This window comes from Anomalospiza imberbis, chromosome 15 (genome assembly GCF_031753505.1).
Source record: "Anomalospiza imberbis isolate Cuckoo-Finch-1a 21T00152 chromosome 15, ASM3175350v1, whole genome shotgun sequence".
NCBI lineage: Eukaryota > Metazoa > Chordata > Aves > Passeriformes > Viduidae > Anomalospiza > Anomalospiza imberbis.
This window is the reverse complement of record NC_089695.1, coordinates 10347273-10366828: the sequence shown is the minus strand read 5'-3', so window position 1 is coordinate 10366828 and position 19556 is coordinate 10347273. Positions and strand designations below refer to the sequence as shown.

General features: G+C 39.9%; 1 protein-coding gene across 2 annotated transcripts in view; it reads right to left on the bottom strand.

The window, feature by feature from the left end:
• The window catches only part of SPOCK1 (SPARC (osteonectin), cwcv and kazal like domains proteoglycan 1), a 267690-nt gene that overhangs the window by 190461 nt on the left and 57673 nt on the right, over window positions 1–19556 (bottom strand). Inside the window, exon 1 of one of the 2 annotated variants that reach the window (XM_068205827.1) lies at window positions 106–207. The exons of the other annotated variant lie outside the window; for it this stretch is intronic. Coding sequence (XP_068061928.1) covers window positions 106–192 — 87 coding nt within the window. The 5' untranslated portion in view covers window positions 193–207. Of the gene's footprint in view, window positions 1–105; window positions 208–19556 lie in introns of those variants that run through there. 2 annotated transcript variants of the gene reach the window in all.

Below are 19556 nucleotides of genomic sequence, written 5' to 3'. Positions count from 1 at the left end.
GGTTCATAAATATTTATATTTGTTGCATTAATTGAGCTTATAACTTATTTGTATGACTCAAGCAGGAATCAGATGCTGAGTGAAAACATTCCCCTGATTTTGTACCTTCCAGAACCAGCTCAGCTCAGTTTGCTTCCCCAAGGCCTGGGAGGATCCCTCAGGACTGGGGGAGCCTGTGAGATGCAGAATCATCAGGAAAGCCTCATCACAGAGCCCTCCTGAGGAACCTCCTACACCAAGGAGGAACCCCAGGACTCACAGGGACCCCCGAGGAAGCACTCTTCATTCCCAGCCCCTCCAAGCCAACACAAGTTTAAATTTCTAAGTCCCTCCAGGAGGGACATTTATTAACACTGCTTTGCAGCCTGCTCAGTATTTCCCTCTTTCACCTTCCATCTATGAATAAACCCTTTACCCTCATAACGACCAGCTGGAAAAAGTGGTAATTACCAGCTCATTGCTTTTGTTAAAATTAGCTCCAGGAAGATGCAGCTGCATTTTCTGCCTCTCTACCTTGCAGAGCAGAAGATCATTCCAACACCAAGCAGTGTTAAAGCACCAGCTGCTGCTTGCTAAAGTCAATCCAGCCTGTCATAAATATCTCCCCAAGGCCTATTGCCTGCTTTAAGCAAATAGCTTGTGTCAGCAAATTACACATTATTTATTTATCTATTTATTTTTTTATTTGCTTAAGAGGAAGAGAATGTATTTTACCCACGGAGTACTTCAGTGAACAAAGCTCCCCAATGCAATCTCTACGGTAAGACATCTCTAATCAATTCTATGCTCTCTCCCTCTCCCAGGAATCAGAGCACTGCATCCAAACAGGATGCTTTGGCTTAGTGAATTAGTAATGCTGGTGCTGGAGATATTTAGTTTTAAATTTTGTATGGGAAAGCTTTAAGTTTAGGGAGAAATGTCCCAGAAAGGCCAGGAATATCCAGGTTTACTGAAAGAGCTCCCGAGATTAAGTGAGAGAATCTATGGCAGAAGGAAGCAGTGTCACATGTAATGAAAAGTCTGCAGATGTCAGGACCTGCCTAGAATGCTAACTCATTAACAAAAATATAATGAATTGATAAAAGTATAACCATTCACATTAGATTCTTATATAATGGCAAGTACATTAACAGTGGTTTATTAATAACAGTATAAAATTCGTAAATAAATATCCTAATGAGTCCTCAGATGTGTATGGCACTGAAAAGATCCTGGACCATATCTTACAATCTCAGATTTCCCATAAGACTCAAATTCTCAGTGCACAGACTTTTGCTCAGATACCACTTACATGCATAATCAACTTCTTCTGCCCATATTAATGGCCCAAAATGTTACTGGGTTTCTTATTTTCAAAAATTAAGGGTTTTTTTGGTTGATTGGGGTTTTTTTCTGCTATATTAGGAAAGAAGATTTGCCTCTCCTGTTTTGGTGGAAGACTTCTTGAGAAATTTCCATGAACAATACTGAGAAAGGTGAAATTTTCAGCATAGACTTTTCTTCCCACAGTCATAATCACTCACTGGGGTGGCAACAATTTTAAAAATTAAATTAAAATATTTGGAAAAAATTGAAATATTCCTTACCACTGAGTTCATATCAGCTAGAGTAAGAATTGTCATTCCTTACAACTCAATCACATGGGCTTTTACATAGAAATCTTCCTGCTGCTCTCTTGGGGTTTGCAGTTAGTGTTTTTTGTTTTGGTTTTTTTATTTGGTTGGTTTTGGGTTTTGGTTTTTTTTTTTTTTTTTTTTTTGTTTTTGGTTGTTGTTGGTTTTGGTTTTTTTGCAAAAAGACAAATATAGTAAGAATTAAAACATTTCTTAGAAAACCCCAAACCACTCTTTATTTAGCCAAAAGAATGAAGCCAGAGTGTATGTCTACCATGCTGAGGGCAAACAGATGCTGATTTTCACTGCCTGTGCTCCAAGCAGGATGAATGGGGGCCAGCAGCTACAGAGCTGCAGTGGCACAGCCCTGTGCCAGCACACATGGCTGACAGAGCTGAAATGTTTGGGTGGCTGGGACAATCACACAACTATCTGTGCTGGAAAGATCTAAAACTGGGGGGGTGGCTGGGAAAAAGTGCCTTGGTTTTATTATTCTTTGCTGTCCCTTTTGGCAGACTGACTTCAGAACTACAGTGCACTTCTGCCTGAACTCCTCCTCTCATTAGCATGTGCTAAAGATCCTTGAATTACGTAATTCTCCCTAACTTCCCGTGCATGAAGCTTTTCACACTCCAGTGTGTCCCAGCAGTCCCAGCAGGTTGTGCTGCAGGCTGCACAGCTCTCTCAAGGTCAGAAAGGGAGAACTCCCAAGGGATGGGCTCCCTGATCCCTGCTGGGCTGCCAGAGCTCCAAGGCCACACTGACCCCTGGAATGGGGACCATCAACTCCCTCTTTCCCCAGCTGAGCAGCACCCACTCAGACAGGAAGGAAGAAGCAGAGCCAGAGATAACAAAAATTTGTAAAATACATTCCCTCTTCTTCCAGGTGCAATTCCTCAAAGCACCATTAGTTCTGATCTCTGAGCTAACACTGGGCATGAATTCCCAGCTGGACAGCCAGGTTAACTCACTGCCTCTGGTGAGCCTTACAAGGTCCCAGCTAATGCACAAAAATAACAGAAGTGCCCACCACGTGAAATGAAGATTCACAGGTCACAGCCTGGCCTAATGAAGCTTTCTCACATGGCCATTTGCTTGTTTTCCACTTATCAACAGCACTGTGCCTTGATCTCAGTTTATAATTGCAAATACTACTGGGGAACGGCCCCTGCAGGTTCTCTATAGAGGGAATAGTATTGTTAATAAATCATATTCTCAACAGGGGTAATACTGAAAACAAACCTTGAAAGGAGAACTGCTGAACTCTTTCCAAATCTTAATTTTCAGTCAAAAATTCAAATTATATGCATAGAAAGCAATTGTTTTTAGGCAGCTTGGAAGGCAAACACATTAACCTGAAGGTTATAAAGCCATTGGCAATGTGACTTCACTTTCAGTACCCTTGTTGCTTTGACAGTACATCTGCAGTAGCAGTTTTTGACACAATCACTGGTTCTTTTTAGCTGATCATTCATGGGGTTGTATCTGGAGAACAACGCCCACATTAAAAAAACCTAATGCTACCACTGCTTTCACACATGGGAACTGCTTTACAGCAAATAACAATTTGCATAATGATTAAATACATTGCTAGTTCTTGGTTTATTTTACAAGTTTTCAGAAATGTGCTCTGAGTCATGTGATTTTTTTTTAAATTTACCATAATGGGAATAATCTCATTATGAAATAAAGTGATAATTCTCCTAATATCAAAGTTATAAAATAGAAGTTATGCATAAAATACTGATGTTCCACTTAGATATACAAATCCCAGTGGTCAAAACATACAAGGCAACAAACAGCAGCTGAATAAAATCAACTTATCTAACTTTTGATATTTAGGGACACAATTTTCTGTAGAGACAATTAAATTAATTACAATGTCCCAAGTCTTTCAAATACTTATTTAAATGCATAACTAATGACTGAAAAGACACTGTATGAATTATACTGGATTATGAGCAATGCACTGTCCCCGGGAGCACACAGGCTTTGTACTTCATTTGTTGCTTCAAGGAAAATCTAGTTCCAAGGCTTGTTGAAGAAACCTTTGCAAAAGGTGAAATCAAATGTGCTGCTGTTGAAAAGGACAACTTTGCAGCCCTTTAGTCAGTTTTAGCCAATATTTGAAATTTCTTAGAACTGCATCAGGAAGAAGCAGTCATGGGCAACCAGTCCATGACATAACCAGCTGCTGAGTGTGGGAGAGGGCTGTACACATTTTAGATCAGAAACCCTGTGAGCCATTACAAATGTGCAATTTCCATTCCAGTTTATAACATCATTTTCTTAATTGTCTCTGACATTTTATCCATTCTAAGAAAAAATAAAAAAGAACACTACATCAAAAATCATTATGCAAAGCTGAGGGCGGGTTAATGGGAGCAAACCAGTGAAAAATATGCAGCAAGTTGCTGCAAACAAATGCTGCTCCACTTCTGGTAAAGGCTCCTCACTTTGGTTGTCACCAACAACTTCAACACCCAGCAGGTTATTTCAAGTACCTTGCTTGGTTTATAAAAGCCATCATGTGATGGAAGTGTACATAATAGCTGGGGCTGGTTGATTGAGTCATCAGAGTCACAGAATGATTTGGGTTGGAAGGGACCTTGAAGGTCATCCAGTTCCAACCCATGATGATACTCCTAGACCAGATTGCTCAGGGCCCCCATCCAACCTGGCTTTGAGCACTTCCAGGGATGGGGCATCCACAAGTGAAGTCCCTTCATTCAGGAAAGTCCTTCATTACACTCTTTTGTTACCAAAATTTGTGTTATCTCTACCCATTTCCTGAAAAATCACTGGAGATACACGAATGTAAACTTTTTTTAGTGACAGCTCCTCATTAATTTATTACTCTGATTAAATAAGATCTTTATGAATATTAAGAAATTAATTTTCTGTGTCAGTTGTAAAGTAACAATGACAAGTTACCTTTCCTCAGTGACTGCTACTTGCCATCTGGCTGAAGCAATAGTATTTTGCAGAGAAACAGGCTTTTTTGGAATGGTATTTCAAAGCATTTAGCTCAAGTAACCAAAAACAATAATAATAAAAAAAAGTAAGCTAAAAAGGCCAAAGAAACAAAATATTCTGATTCAGGCATCAGATAGCTAAACTGTAGTAATGGCTCCAGTGGGATTCCAGTGTCAAGGCTGTTGGTGTCCACGGCACAGATCTCCACTACCTTTGAGCCTGCTTTATTTTAGCAGAAGAGAGCACCTGACTGCTCAATTTGTGCATAATTTGCTTTTAGGAAGTCCACGGAACACTGTCCAAAGGCAACTTCAGATCCATGCTGAGCATTTTAAGCCACAGAAGTCTTGCATTTGCAATGAAGAAGGTGCTCTAATTTACACACCTCTCTGCTAGGAGGACTCCTCGGCAGCAAAGGAACTCCAGCATTACTGGATAAAGATTTTATTCCATCTCAGCATCTTCCCCTCAAGGAGGGAGGGAGACAGTGACCCCTAAGCACTAATTCCAGAACTGCTCACCCCAAAAGTACTGCTGCAAATCCTACATTATAATGTCAGAGGGACGTCAGTAACAAACCCCATCCTATTGCTATACTTGGATTCTTTGTTACAGAATCATGTCAAACAAGGAAGCAGAAAGGTTCAAAGATAATTCACTGGTGTTACATGTTTTCAGAAACTTTGATCATTTTATTTATGCTTGCCCTGGCACTTGGTTCATCATCTAAGATTTCTAATTGTGTACATAGGGAAGTTCACACAGAAAGTACTCCAGAAACAACATCCAGTATCAATTACTAATACACATTCAGAACTGCTTTAGAAAAGGACAAATTATAAATAGGAAATATATATTGCATTAGGTTTCTACAGCTGTGATCATGATGATAAAGCAATATTCAAGATAAGTCCAGATAAAACTGAGAAAACTAAGTGACCTTTCATTTCTTCCAGTAGCATGCACGGGGATCAAGGACACGCATCTGAAAGAGCTCCTGCAGGAATATATAATGCACTCCTGAGGCTGCCAGAACATGAGCCTCTGCATCAGTCACAAAAGGTCAGTATGTAGTGTGGCATGGAGTGAACAGTGACATGAGAAACAAAGATGTAGCAAAACTTTATTTTCCAGTCTCAGGAACCTTCTAACCAAGTGCCCCTGGCTCAAGAGAATACAGAGCTCCCAGATCTCAAAAGTTTTGAACTGTTCAGCTGTAAATAGAAGTCTGCTCCTGATCTCTAGACATTATAGTTGCTCACTCTTGAAGGGATTAAATCATAAAATGGGTCTAAAGAAAATCAAAACAGCATTTCAGCAAAGAACAGAACCTGAAAAACCCAGCATTGACAGACATCTGAAGAGTACAGAAGGTCATAGAGAATTCTTTAAGAAAAAGAGAACATTTGCATTTTGATCAGCCATAATTTTACACCTGAGGTCTAGTACAACTAGCTATTTAATTCTAACAACTGAGAAAATAGTTCAAACTTGCAGTGCAACTAATCTCCAAACCTTAGAGATATAAAATCAAAGGAAATGTGTACTTTAGAGAGCAGCTGCAACTACAGGATATGGAATTAAAGAAATGTGCTGAGGATCTCTGAAAACATTCACTACAAGATATAAAACACTAAATTACCTGGCAATTTAGAGAAACTGTGGGTGCCTCATCCCTAGAAGTGTTCAGTGCCAGGCTGGATGGGGCTTTGAACAACCTGTTCTGGGGGAAGGTGTCCCTGCCCATTCCAGGGGTTGGAATGTTATGATCTCTAAGGTCTCTTCCAACACAAACCATTCCATGATCCTGTGATAATAGAGTGTCATTAAAATATTGATGGAATTAATACATGTTTTAGTAAGGCAGAGAAGATAATTTTTACATCAAAGCTCTAATGGCTATCTGTAGGTTCTCTCAGACAGCTCAAACTGGAAATTACACTTCAAACCCACTAATGTTCCATCCCCCACAAGATTATATTCATCTCCACTGTTTCACAAACACTGTGAAACTTCTAATTCATGTATGTTTGGGATTTCTGAGAAACTAAGTAACAGCAGCTCTTGCTCCAATGGAGTTTGAACAGATAAATAAAGCACCATTATTTACACAATAATTTGAAATGTGTTAAATTTGTAGCAAGCTAACCATGAAATGTGAATTATAATCACGTGTTAATAGGGAAACACAACCCAAACTTTTCCAACTGCTATGAAACAAACATCTGGGGACTTGCCTCACTCTAACTGAATTATAGAGAGTCAGGAATGTGACTGCTCAGCTGCAGCAACATTCATTTAGATTATTACCTTGCATGGCATTGTCATTCCTGACACTGTATTTTGGCAGATTCCAAGAAGGCTGTCAAGCCATTTGTCAGCTCAGTCAAATGTAATAAGAGCTGGAGGAATATTTCAACAGAGTTGAACTCATTTTCACCCAAGTATTTTGAGAAATGTTTGTGAGGAAAACTGCAACCTGAATTCAAAAGAAAAAAATCCAGATGAATGAAAAATATCCTAGAGAATTTTAATATTAGCTGGAGGACTGGAATAATCTGCCCTATATAACACTCTTCTAGATCTCCATTTGTCTAGTCCTCAGAAAATAATGGTTTAACAACACTGAGACACTCAGGCTGCCACAGTGGATGTTTAAAGAAAACAGCATGCACTTGTTTTCATGATAGAATCCTGCAATCAGTTAATAAAATGCAAATTATGGTTTAGTGTTTCACTTCTTAACAGAGGATTGAGAACATCTGATGTCTGAAAAGCACTTATGTGACAGAGGAAGGACCAGACCCTTCAGCAGTAGCAATTTGCACAAGCAGGTTTGCAGCTGTATCCTATGGAAGGAAAGCAGATCCACAGAAAATGCTCCTGCAGTGCAGATTCTGACACCTCCATCAACAAGGGCAGGGTGCCTGGGGACTGGATTTGCAGAACAGGGTAATTCACACTGAGGATCCAACATCTGCTCTGCTCAATAAGTTCACACTTAGCTCCAGCCTGATCCCCTGCACTGATCTCTTGGCTATTAGGGTCACATATCTCCAAACACATCTTGTTTTCTCCTTGCATCAATAAAGAATCCATTTGATGTGCTCTGCAATGCGAGGAGTGCAGTGACTGGAAACAAAGGCGAGGTTTGTTTCTGAGGTAGACTGGGATGGAAACTAAAATGCTAATGAAGAAATGCCCTGTGCTCACTGCACACTACTTCAAGACCTTCAAGGACTAAAATAGATCCTGATTAAATAGAGGATGGTTAAATCTAGTTCATGTCAGCTGAACTGCTGTGGGATAAGCAATAATACTGACTGTAGAGAATGTGAGGGGAAAGTCTGGCCCAGTGTGAGATGAATCCAGAAGCTGAAGTACAATGCAGTAGCAAAAGGGCAAGCAGAAACCACAAGAGCCATCTGCCAACAGACCATATTTTGCACTTTTTAATCATTCTTTTCCTTATAGCAGACCCTCTTCTGAGATTCCATCTATAGTTCACCTCTGAGACAGGCTGGTAGATCCTGAAAGTTGCTGGAAGGCACCGTTATACATGGGCAACTATCCTTTCAAAAATCAAGTGTCATTAATCATGACAAGAGCCATGAAGAGCTTGAAGAAAATGGCCACAATGAATCTCACATCTGCTCAGAAGGATGAATAAACAGACACCCCACACCAACGTGCCTGCAGGAAACAGCACTGCTTTATTTGACTGTGTTTTGGCTCAGTAGAATCCCCTCTTCTCTGTATCTATAAATGGGGTAAAAATTGGAGCCCTGATTTTTGAAAAACCCACACTAAATCCATATACTTGGAACTTAAAATAACCATATTCAATATTCTGTGTGACTCTTTGTCACTGTAAGCTGTGACCCTGTAGTGTGCTTTCCTGGCTACCATATCTGTGCAATTACACTCTCAGCTGCAGCCCTTTGCCTCCCTTAAACCTGCCTCCACTGACAGGTTTAGAGCTGATTGTATCTAGTTCTGTATGCTTGATTTCAACTTCCTGCCTCAAAAAAAAAATCAACATTTCAAAATATGGTGGGGAAGCAAAAATTCATTGATCAAAAAATTTTCGTAATTCTGGATTTTAAGACCTTGAGCATCTTCTGAGTGCCCCCTCGGCAGTACAGCTTTTCTCCTGAAGGTGTGCATTGACATTAAAGAGAACTGCACAATTATTTGTACATCTTTTATTTCTTGATGCGAGGTTCAGTGGTTCTGTGGTTTACAAACACTGCAAAGATTTTTCTGTGACTGCTGACAACTCCAGCAACAAAAGGAGTGTTTACTGAAGATTGTTAGCAGTTGCTTTTGCTCTGAGCTTATTGCTTCAACTTCAGTATTCAACTACCTAAAAGATGTCTTATTACTTGCATTTCTTTACCTTGGCTCAGGTTTTCTTCTTAGTTTTGCATTCAATCAGGCTAAACCTCCTTTGCTCTCACTGATCTGTTAAATTTCTCCCAACTTCACACTGGCTTTCAGCCACCCATGTTACATTTCTTTGTAAAATACAGTTTACAGTTAACCCTGTTCTGTCTCCTTTTTTTAAACTTGTTCTTCAGAATATGCACCCCACTTCTTTATTTCCTCTTATTATGAGCTTAGCCTGACTGTTTGGCTTTCTGCAGTCCACATCTCCAATGTATTCTCACTATCTTTCACTCTGGCAATTCTTTATGTCAGAAAAACAACTCCTATTCTGTCTTCTATTTCACTTCTGGCTGTCATCGAGATACCATGATTTTTCACCATCTATCCCAATGCATTTGATGGATTGTCACTAGAGTTTCTCTCTCCTAAATGTCCTTGATATCTTTAATTACCTATTTCTCTCTGTTTACTTTGCACTCACTGGGACAGATTATATAAATCAGGAGTACGTGAACAGAAATGAACAGATTTGTACAGATGTAAAAGTGACAGAAATGAGAGCAGAATACTGACTAAAGAAATAACACCTAATTTCTTTCTATATATATATATATATCTAATGGAAAATCATGGCTAAGAATTTACCACACTTCTTCCTATGCTTAAGCATAACAAATTCCTTTCTGTCATCTGTAGCAACAGCACTGAAAAACAGTGATTCCTGACTTGCTTATGCTGTAGAGTAAAAGAAAGCTACATGTCTATTTCTTATCTGTCTTTGTAGTAAAAGAAAATTTGAAGGAATTTCCTGAAAATGATTTAGGTAGTGCTCAAACAAACTTGCCTTTCTTTGCCACTTCACCATCCTGCCACTTCCAGATTCTGATGGTATTGTGATGAACACTGCTTATCTACACCTATGGTACTCATCAACTAGACAATGGATTGCTTCCTACCTTTTATTCCAAACCCAGACAACATCAGTTTCTAGAGAAAGCCGAACTAGATTGTAGTTTATTTGTTTGAAGTTTTAATCATCCAGTGGTTCTGTGAAAACTGAGCCAAAGAATTTATCCCTAGAAAACTGGACATCTGCTACAATACATCCCCCTGGACCTACCTCAACAACTTACTGTCAGTAAGCTCAAAGCATAATAATCTTCTCAATTTATTGCAATTCCAGCATTTCCACACTGATTATATCTGAATCGACTTTCAGTCCATTCTAGCCAGGTAATAACATTGTAGATTTTTCATTTAATGGATTAAAATTCCACTTCACTAAGAAGAAACCCTCCAAGTGCTTCTACCATCACTTCCCATGTGTGATCTAAACACTCAGGTTCCTCTTCCTTGATGGTGAAGGTTGCAAAGGTGCTTTGCTCCATTGCTGCTTTGCAGAAAGCAGTTCAGCTGTGGACACACACACACAGCCCTGCCCCAGGGCACATCTCCAGGCCACCTTGGCAGCTTGGGCTGGGCTCTGCTGGCCCCATGGGCAGGGGAAGTGGGAGCGCTGAGGAATGCAATGAACAAGAAAGGTCTCTGATCACTTATCCAAGTTTTTTGGCTACATGCTTTTATGGGCTGCTCACACAACTCTGATCTAGAGACCTATTATTCCATAGCACGGTGAGATTGAAAGGTAGCTTGGCCACAGTTAAAATTGATCATTTTCCTGGAAAGGCAGCAGCTGGCCTTTGTTTATTCCCTAACTCATCTACATGGGCTGTGCTCTGTCTGCTCCTCCTCTGCCTGACTTGCTTGACTGTTCTCCACACGTGGCTGACCAGAGCGTTCTCTTTCCCACACCAGCAGCTTTCTTCCACTTTCAGTCACTTTCTCAGTTCTCTCCTTAAGCAGTTAAAAATATCTCCTCCTTTCCCAGGCTTTCATTGGGGAAGAGTCCTTCAGGAGCAGCTAATCCCCTCCAAAAGTGACCTGGTCAAGTTTTAGCAGCTAAGACTATCAAATCCAAATGCTGATAAATCATAACACCCAAAAATACCCTTCAAATCCCAGAGATGAGCCTTGGTTTTTTCTCAGTATAGCTCTGAAAATGTCAAAACTTGCTTGGCTCTTTGGAGTGCAATGCTTTGAGCCACCTCTGAGCACTGATCTACTACAGATATCTCTGCAGCTCAGCAGATTGATAGCTAAAATATTTGCTTTATTTATATACATGATATATATTCTCCTGGCTGTCATAGAGTATGCTTAGATTTCCTGGAATGCATAGCAAAATAAAAAATCTTGAGATGGAAGATGGATAGAGTAGGGCTGGATGTACAACCAAGAGAAAAATACTTCCAAAGCAAGAATCATGCTATACTTGCTGCCTTATATATCAATGTTATTTATTTTAGCTCATCACTCAAAATAAAGTAATTTCAGAGAGAATCTGGGGGATGTTCTGGGGACCTCTCATCTCCTGTGTCAAATACATATAAGCACACAAAATACCCAATTCTACTTAAAACCATTTTCTTCCATTTGAAGTGTGATGACCTACACTTTTGTATGCTAAACAAGCTCTTAACATTGCTTGTTTACTGTAATATTCCCTTTAGCAACTGGAGCTGTGGAGAGGCATGATGATTGATTCTGCCCTTGAAAGTGATTTACAGATGAAAAAATATATTTTTTTATGTTCAACTGTATTCTAAACTGAGTTGCTGTGATGTAAGGAAGTCTGATAAGGTAAGGTAGACTCTGCAGATTTTTAATGGGTACTTATTTTTCGCAATAAGCAATTTGTGCCTTAAAGAACAACCAAAAATGACACAGTACAATTCCTTTCACACTAAAACATCCAAGGGTTTTAATATGTGCATTTGCTGGCAGTGGTTACTCCCATAAAATGCCTCTGCTCAAGTTCCTAAAAGACTTCTCATTCCAGTGCATTTCCAAGCCTACAGAAAGCCATAGTCCAGCCTCTCCATCCCATCAGACACTCCACTGGGATGGGGCTGATTGTTCTCCTGCTGCAGCAGGAAAATGCTGTGGAGTGGCTGATGGATCTGTACAGGGTGGGAATGGAGACAGACTCTGCAGCCATCCATAAACTCCACGCATTTCACCTGCTTGCTGTCTGCTACTGAGAGGAACACTGGGAAAAGGGAAAGAAAAAAGCTATTTATTTTCTATTTTTAAAAAAGATATTAATTTGCCTTTGTCATCTGCTATGGCAACGTGAACAACTGGATCCTAACACAACCCTGAGTATCACATCTGATAAAAACTAAGACATATATTTCCCAACAAAAATAATGTGACAACATCATGTTCCCTTTCCTCTGGAGCATCCACTCTTGATCAACAAACACCAGGGATAATTTCTGATGATGACTAGCCTATCACAGGCAAGAAAAGGCATTTGTTTAAAATAAATAAACCAGGACAGAACAGAGAATATATTGCACTGCAGTGCTCAAGACGCAGCTAAATATTCTTGCAGAACAGATTTGCTGAAATTCTGACATCCAGATGAGGAGAGGTGTCTAAACCTTGAAAGCAGGTGAGTTGAGGCTGTTTTTATGCACTGACTCTGAGGTGTCCGAGTTCACCATGAAGCGGTGCAAAAGTATTGTACAGGAGCAAATTTTTTCCTTTAGAAAAAAGCAAAAAAAAGAAAGAAAAAATAGGCAAGCAGATTATATTTCCCAGGTATGTACCTTTGATATGTCCTGCATTTGTCCTAGCTTTGTTGTTTGAAACACTGTATTTGTTGTTTGAGTAAAACTAGACATGTAAAATGGAGCAGATAAAAATCTGGATCTGTGGGGGTAGTAAAAAGATAACAAAAGGGCATCTTTTGATAAAATGAAAACATACCTATAACATGTAATGGTCAAGGAAAACATATATATATATATATATATATATATTTTTTTTTTTTTTTTTTTTTTTTTTTTTTTTTTTGTGGAAAAGATCTGAGAGAAACTAACAGTTCTGCCCCACTCTGGGCACTGAGCTGTGGCCCTCACCCTGCATCCACTACAGGCAGCTTGGGCTGGCCCAGGCCTGTGACACAGGCAGGGGATTTTGGAGCAGGCAGCACCATCAGCACTGATGTGGAGCTCTCTGGAGCACGGACATGAGCACAGCTCAGAGCTCCGGAGATTCACCGCTCTGCTGCAGCCCAGCTGCTGACTGGGCCTGAACGTGTGAGCAAGGGAGCTGTTTGCAAAAACCTCTTCCACATGGCTCCTCCATTCTCTTTGAAATGGTTTTCCAGCTGAGCCCACTTTAGTTTTCCTCGTTATTTGAGTTCTGTTGTGCTTCACACACAGCTTTATTTTGCTCTCAGAGTTTTGCTCATGCCTGATTCAAGCTGGGCATGGGGAGTGGGATCACTGCTAATAGAGGGAAGATCATGTTCCCTCTATGGCGGTGACTGACATATAATTTAAACCATTCCAACAAAACTGCACAAATAACAACTACCTGGATAACCTAATATATCTTGGCTTGAGACACAAAACTTTGCTATTTTGAGAAAAGACCGGTTATTGTTTCCTCTAATATTTACACAAGCACCTTTGCAGATGTCTGTCAATTGAATTAAGTCCTGCCTGCATACAACAACTAATTGTTCAGGAAAACCCACCCAGCTGTTCTTACTAGAATAACCTACCTCAGAGGTTTTGTGATACTCTTACAGAACATCAACTTCCCCTATAGACAATCACTTTGTAGAAGAAAGAAAAGCCCCAGCAGGAACAGAAGTCTCACTTTGCTGTGGAAGCACTGCCACATAGGCACAAGAACACTTCCAGTTCTCCCAGGACAGGACAGGCTCCAGGTATGTCCTGAAGTGAAGCCCATTAATCTAGAAGTGATAAATTAATTCTGCTTCAAAATCTAGGCTATCTAAGCAAATTCTTATGTAAACTGTTGCTACAACACACACAACACAGCAGGAGAGAGGCATCATGAGTTAAAGTGTGGAGAATACAGTCTCCATCCCAATAACCACCCATTTAATTCTCGGGATTACTCTCAATCAGTAACATCAAGTTGTAGACTCCCAGTGAAACAAACCCAGAAAGAGGTTCTGCAGTCACACTTGTGCTGTCTAGTTAACACTGCAGGGTAGTAACGACATCACCAAAAGTAGAATTTGATCCATTTTTCTTAGATAATAGTTGTTTTTAGATCAAATACAAATTGCAGAGGCTTAGCCTTTCCATTATGCAATTTAATTGTCATCCTCTCCCTTCTCTACACAGAAAAAAGATAAATGCCTTTTTGGCTTCCAGATTCGTACCCTTGAGACAGACAAAGCGTGGATGAACATATTAAACACTAGAGCTATTGTGTCCTGGTGAGAATGAGGGGATCATTTTCTTTGCATCTTCTGACCTGCTATAGAAATCTATAGCACATTAATCATTCCTAAACTCAATCTCAGTGTGAAGTGGGAAAAGGGTAATTTAGTGTCCGCGTCAGATTTTTCTTTCATCAGACTTTTATACAGCTCAGTGGAAGAAACTAATACTTATAAGCTTAACAGGAATGTGTTTCTGGTGAGGAAATGTTACTGTTACCCAAATGTAGAAATGAATAATTAAGTCTCTCTTAAGTAAGCATCCATTGTATAATTCCTGAACTCATTCATGCCATAAATTGAACTAATTAAATTAGATATGTTTCTTCCCCAATATACAACAGATATGTAAGCACTGAGACAGCAGAATGATGCTCATAATATCAATACCTCCATAGATTAGCCAAAACTGACAGCCTAATTCCTGGGTAACATCAGAGGTGAAATGGATCAACCATATGCTGTAACTTTTGGAATAAATCCTCCATCTTCTTTATTCATGAGGTTTTGTGCTACAGCTAAAAGCTGTAGGCTAGACCCTTGCTGCAGTGTTTTGTTTATTCCCTTCAGACCTGGGGTCCTATCTAATGTACAAGGAATGAGGCTGAAGACCCTGCAAGACAACACTGCATTGGGAAGGATGGCAGTACTTGCTTCCTTACAGGAGGAACACATTTTCACAGCTGCCTGAACCTGACATAGGCTGGGAAAGACCAGCCCCACCCTCTCTACCATTATTTTTCCCTATACCAGTTCTCCACTGTTGCAGCACAAGCACTCACACAACTGAGTACTCCTGGATAAGGAAATACACTGATTAAAATTTTGGGTGGGATAACTCTGCTCCCTGCCTCCTATTCCAGTCCATCAATTGGATCTCTTTTGAGGCTGCTGAGACTCGCTCAAGCCCAGGTGGCACTGAGCAGTACTCAGCTACCCTCAGTACTTTTCAAGGCACAGAGGCATTTCTGTAATTTGCTACAAGGATACACCCAAGGGGCGATCTTAGAGCCCTCTGCAAAACCTCTGAGCAAGAAGGACAAAGAGAAGAACCCAGCTCCCACTCCATCTAAGAGGACTGAAATCACAACAGTGTTTTCTTTGCTCAAAACTATGCTTTGGCATACAATGAATAAAAATTCACTATTGCATAGAAAATAGCACCCAGCACAATAGTTCTATACACTCAAAGGACCAAACTCATCAGAACAGTCTGGCTGTTCTGATTTTATATTGTACAAAGCATCTGTAAACTACAGTCCCTGGCCAGAAGACACTGAGGAAGGTGATCCTTTGCATTTCTCTCTAATTCTCCCTAACACATCATAAATTCACACTGACTAGAATTTATGTATGTATTGTTACTCTTCTCTGCACATTGGATTCTTCTCATGCACTGGAGTGACCATGCAGACTCTGGAAAGTGTTCCTGAACAGGGACCTTTGATCCTCATGTTCTCACTCTGGTTATTGAGCAGTAGCTATCAGCATCTATTGGCATATCCTTATATTCATGGCAGAAAGGGACACAGTATCATTGTTCTACCTTTAAAGCTATGTGATGTATAGAAATTGACAGAGATGTGGCATTCCTTGAATCCCTGCCTCTTTTCATATTCACAGCTTTTTATTCTTAGTGTTTATAAAGGTTTGTTCAGTGCTTGCTGAGAGAGAGCATGTAATGATTCTGTAAAGGGCCAAGTCCTCATTAGACTCCTAAAATTATTGATGATTCCAACCAGGAACACTGGAAAGGGTGCCTATTCTTACCTCCTTTTCCCTGAAACCATAAGGACAATATTTATGCCAAGATGCAAAGTTAGTAATGTTCCTGTCCAAAAAAACCCAAAACAAAAATGCTTGAAGTATTTCCAAAGGATTTCTGCATATTTCACTTTCTCCTACAAATCAAACCCAGATATCTGGGGGTGGGGGGAAGGTTGGGCAGAGACCAAGCAATAAAAGCAGTGTAGTTTGATTTAACTGTCAGAAAGCTCTGAAGGTAGAGGAGTGGGCTGAACTGGAAAGATTACAGCTTCAGCTCCGGATACCCTCCTTGATATACACAATCCATTTATTTCTCCTAATTCAGCCTTTCCATAAACAGGCAGGACAGCTATTTCTGTACTTATATTAATGTTGTCATTGATACCTTTTCAACCCAGGAGGTACCAGTGAGTATTAGCATTAAGACATCAATATTCTATCACTGACACTGGCACAAATTCAGAAAAGGAACAACACTGAACTTCTAAAACACTATGGAAATAACCAGGTTTTCTAACTCTGTCCATATTCACTGCACACACCTTGGAGTGTAACAGACTCACATGACTTAATCATCAGCTCTAAGCACTTTTTTCTACTGCTGCGCCCCTACTTTAGCAATTTTCTATTATTTAAAACACAGAATGCAAGTGAAATAAATGCATGCATGAGCAAAAAAAAAAAAAAAAACAACCCACAATGCCTCTTCCAGCCATCAATACACACTGGCAAACACACAACTGCAATAATGGGCCCATTGTATATTCCTAATGTTTCTCATTAATCAAATCTTGTTTGTATTAGAAGAAGGAAATAACTGTATCCAAATTAACTTGCCAATATGATAGCCATTAATAACACCAGAGTGAAGACTCATGGAATGCAATTATGGTACCAAAGTAATAGTGGTGCAAACATAAAACATGATATAGTTGATACAAAGAGTGGGACAATATGCATTATCAGCTGCATGTATAAAGGTGCTTTTGCAGACTCTTATTCCTCTAATTCCTTGTAACTGAATCCATTCTCAGTCCACTCAACAGCTCAGACAGCTGTCAGATAGCATTTGCAGAAAGTGGCTGCTTCCTGGAGGTCGTTCTGCAGGATGCTGAGAAGACAGCAAATGTGTGGGTAACAAAGGTTCTTGAGCTGTGGGAGAACTTCATTGCCATAAACTAACAAAGAAGGAAGAAGAACTTGTAGGTAGAGCCATTATTTCTGGGGAAACACTAGAAGGGACTTGAAAACCTTACTTTTACTTGGGCACTCTTCAGTCCACATATCACAGTTCACCATCCTCTGATCTGAGCTCCAGGGACCCCATGCAGCCACTGGTGGGACTGCAGATCTCCCATTCTACAACACTTCAAAACATGGAACAGAATCAGGGAATCAAAGCCCTCTAAAATCATAAAGTCCAACTGCTAACCCAGCACTGACAAGGCCACCACTAAACCATGTCCCCAGGTGTCACATCTACACATCTTTTAAATCCCTCTAGGGACAATGACTCCACCACTGTCCTGGGAAACTTGTTCCAATGTTTGACAGTCCTTTCAGTGATGACTTTTCCCTGATGCCCAATCTAAACTTCCCTCATTTTTCATAGCTACACTAAGTTTTTAGTATATTTTCTGAAGGATATGGTATTTAAACATTTTTTGTGTTGGGGTTTGTGCACAAGCCACCAAGCTCTGAATACACAGACTGATTTTAAATCAGTGTGGTGAAAGAGCAGGAGGCTTCCCATGTAATTATATCCCAACAGGAGAAATGGATGAGAAGAGAGCTTTTCCAACTGTCTCTGCTAGAATACTAAGTTTGTGGTAAGAACACATATATTATTCATGTGCCTGATGCTCTACGAAAGCTGGAAAAGCTTTCACATGGCACAAATCTGTAGGAAACTAAGCCTCATTAATTTGCTGCTGGGTGAATATTTACTTATTCTAACCTAGCTATCAGTGCAGACACTGTAGACTTATCTATTTTCTCCAATTCCAAACCTGTGAGTCTGAGGTTTTGGCATCTGGCCCACAGCTGACAAGGGATGCAAGCAAGATGAACAAGCCTGATAGAGTTGTAGGACTTTTTCTCACTCTGTGACCATTAGATCACTTGACACAGTTAAAAAAAAAAAAAAAAAGCAAAAAAAAAAAAAAGCCAAAAAAGTAGCAAGCTTCTAGGAAGCCCAAATATCTTAAAAGTACTTAAAATTTTACCAAGTATTTTAGGATTTAATTCTAACTACTCACACGCCCCTCCCTGGAGTTACTGCAGCATTTTTGTTACACTTCAGGAAGAAGATAATTTACTCTGTAGATATTCTCTGAAGAAAACATGATTATCTCAGCAGGGGAAAAGCCAAGCTAAGTGTCCTGTGCTACCCTGACACATGGTAATCAGTGTCTCACACCCCTGTGAAGGAGTATTCCACAGGTCAATACTCAAAACACTCAGCCAGGGAAGAACCTCGACCAGCTGATGCTAAGATTTCACTGAAGGCAAAGGTTATCACTTGACAGGCCTGTTATTGTGTGTCCATTTCTCATTCATGCTGCCACAGTGGTAAGTGAGGAACGGCTGTGATGACACAGAAATACTGCATCAGTCCTAGACAGTGCCACTGAGCTGCTGCAGGTAGTGACAGCAGCACAGATCAGCAGTGTCAAAACTGCTCTGAAAAATTATTTCATTACAGGAATGGAAGATGTGATTTAAAAATTGTCTTACTTGGGTATATGAACTGAATTCTTGCTATCAGTCAGTCAAGAAGCCGTGTTGTTTAGGAATTCTTGAAGACAGAAGAAACTATAAACATGGTATTTTAGGATTTTTAGGGTTTTTTTTTTTAAGAATACAAAATTAAAAAAGGAGACAACATTTCAAAGCAGCCAGTAAGAGATGGATTTTCCCACCTTTCCACATCCCAGAACTACTCAAAAAGCAAAACACAATTAACCCTGAGAAAAATTCCAGTTAAAAAAATCAGTCTAAAACAAACCCCCAGATTACATCATTACATTTATGCCAGTAACTAAGACTGCAAGAGGCTTGAGCTTTTCTGGTGGGTTGGCTGCAGCAAAGGTAAGGGCCCAGTACATAAAAGCAGCTGTATTCCCATGGTGGGGGGTTAAAGCAGCTCTCTGACCAGTTGCAGATCCCTGCTTTGCCTTGGAATTGTTTATTTTCATGTTGAAAATTTTCCAGTTTGCATAAGATACTTAAATATTGATTAATCTAAAAGGCCAGGCAGATACTTTTTGGCCAGGTAGACAGATAAATTGGCAGACAGCCCAAATGGACTGTAACATGGGCATTCATTAATATTTACACATTTTTGTTGGAAGTTTAAGAGTGTTACCAAGGTGTCAGAGAGCACACAGCATAAAATACATCACAAGACATTTCCTCACCATCTGAGGATGTGAAGGTTAAATGTCTATAACTAGGTGAAAGATCTTAGCAGGGCACAGCAA